Below are 4,729 nucleotides of genomic sequence, written 5' to 3'. Positions count from 1 at the left end.
TGGCTCACGTCTGTATTCCTAGCTATTCAGGAAGGAGAGATTCTGAGATGTCAGTTTGAAGCCATCCCAGGCAGGAACATTTGTTAGACTCTTATCTTTAGTTCACCACCAAAAATCCTGGAAGTGGATGTGTGGCTCAAGTGGCAGAGAGCTAACCTTGAACAAAGAAGCTCAGAGACAGTGCCCAAGCCCTTGGCACAGAAATAAAAATAATGAATGAATGAATGAGTGAATGAGTGAATGAATGAGCCCAAGTAACTTGTTCTTTAGAAAGTCCAGTCAAGCTGCTTAGCAGCTACTTACCTATCACACACAGCTTACTATTACCCCATGAAGGGAAAAAAAAGAGAATTCTGTTTCCACAGCAAAACACCCAGAAAAACATCACTGTGATATGAGCATCTAGAAGGATTGATTTCTGGTTTTAAAACAGTCACCAAGGCCTGGTTGTACAGAAGACCAATCACAGTGTGTTGAAGAGGCAGGGAGTAAGACTCCAGCCCCTGCAGATCCCACCGCTCCACAGAGCCATGGTGAGGTGTGCCCTTGAGTGCGACCTTAGAATCTGATCCTAGCTTTCCATCCCTAGTCTGCAGTGTGACTTTGTATGGCAGGCTCTCTGGAGGAGGGACTGAGCCTCAACTCCACATAGTGACATCTCCAAAGCCCAGTTGCATCTGTGCCCAGGGGTTGCCTGAGGTCTGTGAGCCCCACCCACGGCTCACCCATGGCTCACATCAACCCCAGGTTATGGGCACTGGGGGAGACAGAGAAGGCTGCCCCTTCCGCTGACAGCCAGTCTGTCTCTGCCTACTGTGGTGCTTCCCAGGCATTGGAGGCCTTTTGTGTTCATAGTTTTAGGAAAAGAGTAAAACAATGAAAAAAGGAGACAACAAAGACATTTAGATCAGGAAGTAAATAGGAGTTGGTGAGACTCCTGACTGGGCAGCAGGCCTGATGACAAGGAAGTGGTCACCTGACCCACCTTCCTGTCCCAGCTTTGGTACTTAAGGCCTGCCCAGCAGACAGGGGAATCTGACCTCCACTCATCTCCCGAGTCCTCCATCCTCACCTCACCTCACCTGAGTACTGTCTACGAACATCATGGGTTGCTGTGGCTGTGGCTGTGGTGGCTGTGGTGGCTGCGGTGGCTGTGGCTGTGGTGGCTGTGGCTGCGGTGGCTGTGGCTGTGGTGGCTGTGGCTGTGGCTGTGGTGGCTGTGGCTGCGGTGGCTGTGGCTGTGGCTGTGGTGGCTGCGGTGGCTGTGGCTGTGGTGGCTGTGGCTGTGGTGGCTGTGGCTGTGGTGGCTGTGGCTGTGGCTGTGGCTGTGGCTGTGGTGGCTGTGGCTGTGGTGGCTGTGGCTGCGGTGGCTGTGGCTGTGGCTGTGGTGGCTGCGGTGGCTGTGGCTGTGGTGGCTGTGGCTGTGGTGGCTGTGGCTGTGGTGGCTGTGGCTGTGGCTGTGGTGGCTGTGGTGGCTGTGGCTGTGGTGGCTGTGGCTGTGGTGGCTGTGGCTGTGGTGGCTGTGGTGGCTGTGGCTGTGGCTGTGGTGGCTGTGGTGGCTGTGGCTGTGGCTGTGGTGGCTGTGGTGGCTGTGGCTGTGGTGGCTGTGGCTGTGGTGGCTGTGGCTGTGGTGGCTGTGGCTGTGGCTGTGGCTGTGGTGGCTGTGGCTGTGGTGGCTGTGGCTGTGGTGGCTGTGGTGGCTGTGGTGGCTGTGGTGGCTGTGGTGGCTGTGGTGGCTGTGGTGGCTGTGGCTGTGGCTGTGGTGGCTGTGGCTGTGGTGGTAGATGCTGTGGCTGCTGTGGCTGCTGCCGTCGCTGCTGTGCGTGCTGCTCCCCCATCATCTACTGCTGCCGCCGCAGCTGCTGCAACTCCTGTGGTGGCTGTGGCTGTGGCTGTGGCTGTGGCAAGTGCTGTGGTTGTGGCAAGTGTTGCTGTCAGCAGAAGTGCTGCTGTCAGAAGCAATGCTGCTGCTAAGTGGCTGCTACTTCTCTGTTCCTGGATCACAGAGATGGTGGCTTTCCTCCAGCCTCTTCAACAGTCAGGCCTGGACTCTGGGTTTCCTGGGTCATAGATGGTGTGACTTTCTTTCTGCATTCTGGCTTCCTGTGTTTTCTACTTGGATGATGCCAGCTTTTCTCTCTCAGGAGTTCCAACCATAAACCACAATATGAGGGCTGATATAGCTCCGCTCCTAAACTTTCACATCACTGAGCTCCATCCGAACAGGACACAGTCCCACAGACATTTTCCTGTGTACCATTGTTCTCTTCCCATTCCTGTGGTTTTCTGTCTGTATCTCTCCTCTCTCTCTTCCAACTTGCCAAGGGATGATTTAGAATCTCCTAATAAATATAAATTGATGACTGAACATTTCTCTTTGCCTTTCCTTTGGTATGACCATATCCCCAATACTGAACAATTTCAGTCGTGCGGAAGCCTTTGGCCAGAAGCAGTGGCGGCAGAGCCATGATGCGCCTGCTCTCCTTGCCCCGCAGGTGCACCAGGAGTACACCATACAGAAGAGCTGGTTACGAAGCAGCTCTTTAGGCTTCAGTCCATGGTTACTTTGGGTGGTGTTGAGGCAGAACATGATGGTGGGAACACATAGTAGGGAAACACTGAACACACCAAGATGGTAGTGGAAGAGAGGGAAGGAGGGAAAGATGGAGGAAGGGTAGAGAGAGAGGAGAGAATATAGGATTTTCAGGACCCATTCTATTCAACTAGGTCCCATCACTTTCCACTAGGTAAAATCAATTATGAATCTATCAATGGGTCAATTCACTGAAGAGGTCAAACTCCTCAAGATCCAACCCCTTCCCTAAAGCTCCATCTCTGAAAAGTGCCACACGGAAGGCCTTCAATCTTAGTCATTGCAGATCTAAGGCATAACAGCCAACATCTGCAACTGTGCACAAAATCCACATAAAATTCAGACATAGTCCAGAGGTACATTGACACTAAAATACAGCCAACTCTTTTGCTCGATTTCCATGTGCTGGGATCACTTACTATGGCCTGGTGGATGGGTTAGGGTGTAGGTTACAGTGAACGCTCTGTTTGATTTTAGCTTATCAATATGAATTCAGAATGCTGTTCTTGTCATTTTCCCTGGAATCTTCCTTGTAATTCTGTAGAGAGGACCGCACAGAACTGGTTTAAATCATCCATAGCTGCCCTGCTTTTCTTTCTAGTGATTTAGAATAAACTTTACATTTTCCTATTAAAGATGTATAGGTTGTTTTGCTGGAAAGAAATTCAGGAAGTTATCTTGGTACCAATTCTTGTGGCTTCCTGTTCTTGGTGACTTCTCAGTGTCTGTGTGTGGTCCAGTGCTGGAGAATTTTAGGCTGAAAGTGGCCTGGATACATACTGGAGTTAATAGCCTAACATGTGAACACCCAGCTGGCATTTCTGTGTGAGAAGACTTACTATCCCTAGGCCTGGAAATGCTAGATTTCTATGAGGACAGAGTTCAAAATAAAATGGATGGGTCACCATTCAAAGTTTAGGTCTCTCAGAATTGCACTTTGTACACACACACACACACACACACACACACACACACACACACTGTTGACACTCATCACATTACCAGGTTGCAGAGCTTTCATAAAGGAGCAAAACTCAGTGGCTTCAATAAGAGGAACTGATTTCCTCCCCATGCAGGAGGCTGGCGGTCTGAATAGCTCTGGAGTTTCTCTCCTTGGCTTACGCTGGCTTGTGTCTCCCTGTCTACCCTTGCCCTGTTGGACACCTATTCTCCTTTCTCTATGAGGACATGGGTCATTGGATCACACTCACCCTGACAACTCCATTTTACCTAAGTTACCTCTTTAGAGACCCTCTATCAGGTGCAGTCACCTGTGGAGGACTGGAAACTGTGACTCTGATGGTGAGGAGACAGAGTTTGATCCCTAACAAGAACAAAAATGACAAACGATGATGTCTTGCATGCTTTGGTCTTTATTTGTATACTTTGATGATCTCTGTTTCATCTAACATACTTTTTGCTGATATTTCCTGTAGCCACATAGAATTTTACTCATCTACTTTCCTTAGCAAGATGCTGCCTATTAAAACAAAGAATTCTGACTTGGGATCTCTCACTAGGATGCAGAACTGTGCCTGTTAAATGGAGTGGTGTGCTGCCGTGTGAGGTTTGAGCATCCATCTGTGGTAGCTAGGAAAACCAGTGTGATGAGTTAGTGCCTGACACATGCTCTTCTCCTTCTTCTTTCCTGCCTGAGAACCATGAGGGCTCCAAAGCTCCAGTCAGCCATGAAGTAACCCCCATGCATCCCCTCTCCCTCACGATGTGTTCCCACATGCTAGCTGACCCTTGTTCATGGATGTGAGCCCTCCTCTGTGAGACCCTCTTGGCCTTTAGTGACTCCATCTCTTAGGACCTTAGAGTAAAGGCTTTTTCTGATTGTCGGTGACTCCATCCCTGATTGTATTTGTGAAATACAGCCCAGGCTCCCTGACTCTGATACAGATGTCAGGCAGGGATTGCTGAGCCCACGGGTTGTATGTTATAAAGGAACTGTATCTGGGCATACTGAAGTGATTATAATGGTTTGTATCATGTAGCTGAGTCTTACTGAGCTACACTAACAGTGGCCCACAGATAACAACCCTCATCTGACCATCCAACTGTGGGAGAAATGATGACATATAACCCAGTCTCCAGAGGTTAATGGCACATTAACCCACTTTTTCAGGAACA

General features: G+C 49.7%; 1 protein-coding gene across 1 annotated transcript; it reads left to right on the top strand.

The window, feature by feature from the left end:
• Positions 1 to 1,626: 1,626 nt before the first annotated feature.
• Positions 1,627 to 1,974, top strand: LOC122107342 (small cysteine and glycine repeat-containing protein 5-like; the record flags this gene model as incomplete). The annotated part of the gene is made up of 1 exon (XM_042678985.1): positions 1,627 to 1,974. A coding segment is annotated over one exon (348 nt), but the record flags the coding sequence as incomplete, so codon positions are not given.
• Positions 1,975 to 4,729: the final 2,755 nt, after the last annotated feature.

This window comes from Dipodomys spectabilis, unplaced genomic scaffold, assembly GCF_019054845.1.
Source record: "Dipodomys spectabilis isolate Male_0828 unplaced genomic scaffold, ASM1905484v1 ptg000051l, whole genome shotgun sequence".
Lineage (NCBI taxonomy): Eukaryota > Metazoa > Chordata > Mammalia > Rodentia > Heteromyidae > Dipodomys > Dipodomys spectabilis.
This window is presented reverse-complemented; position numbering and strand designations above follow the sequence as displayed.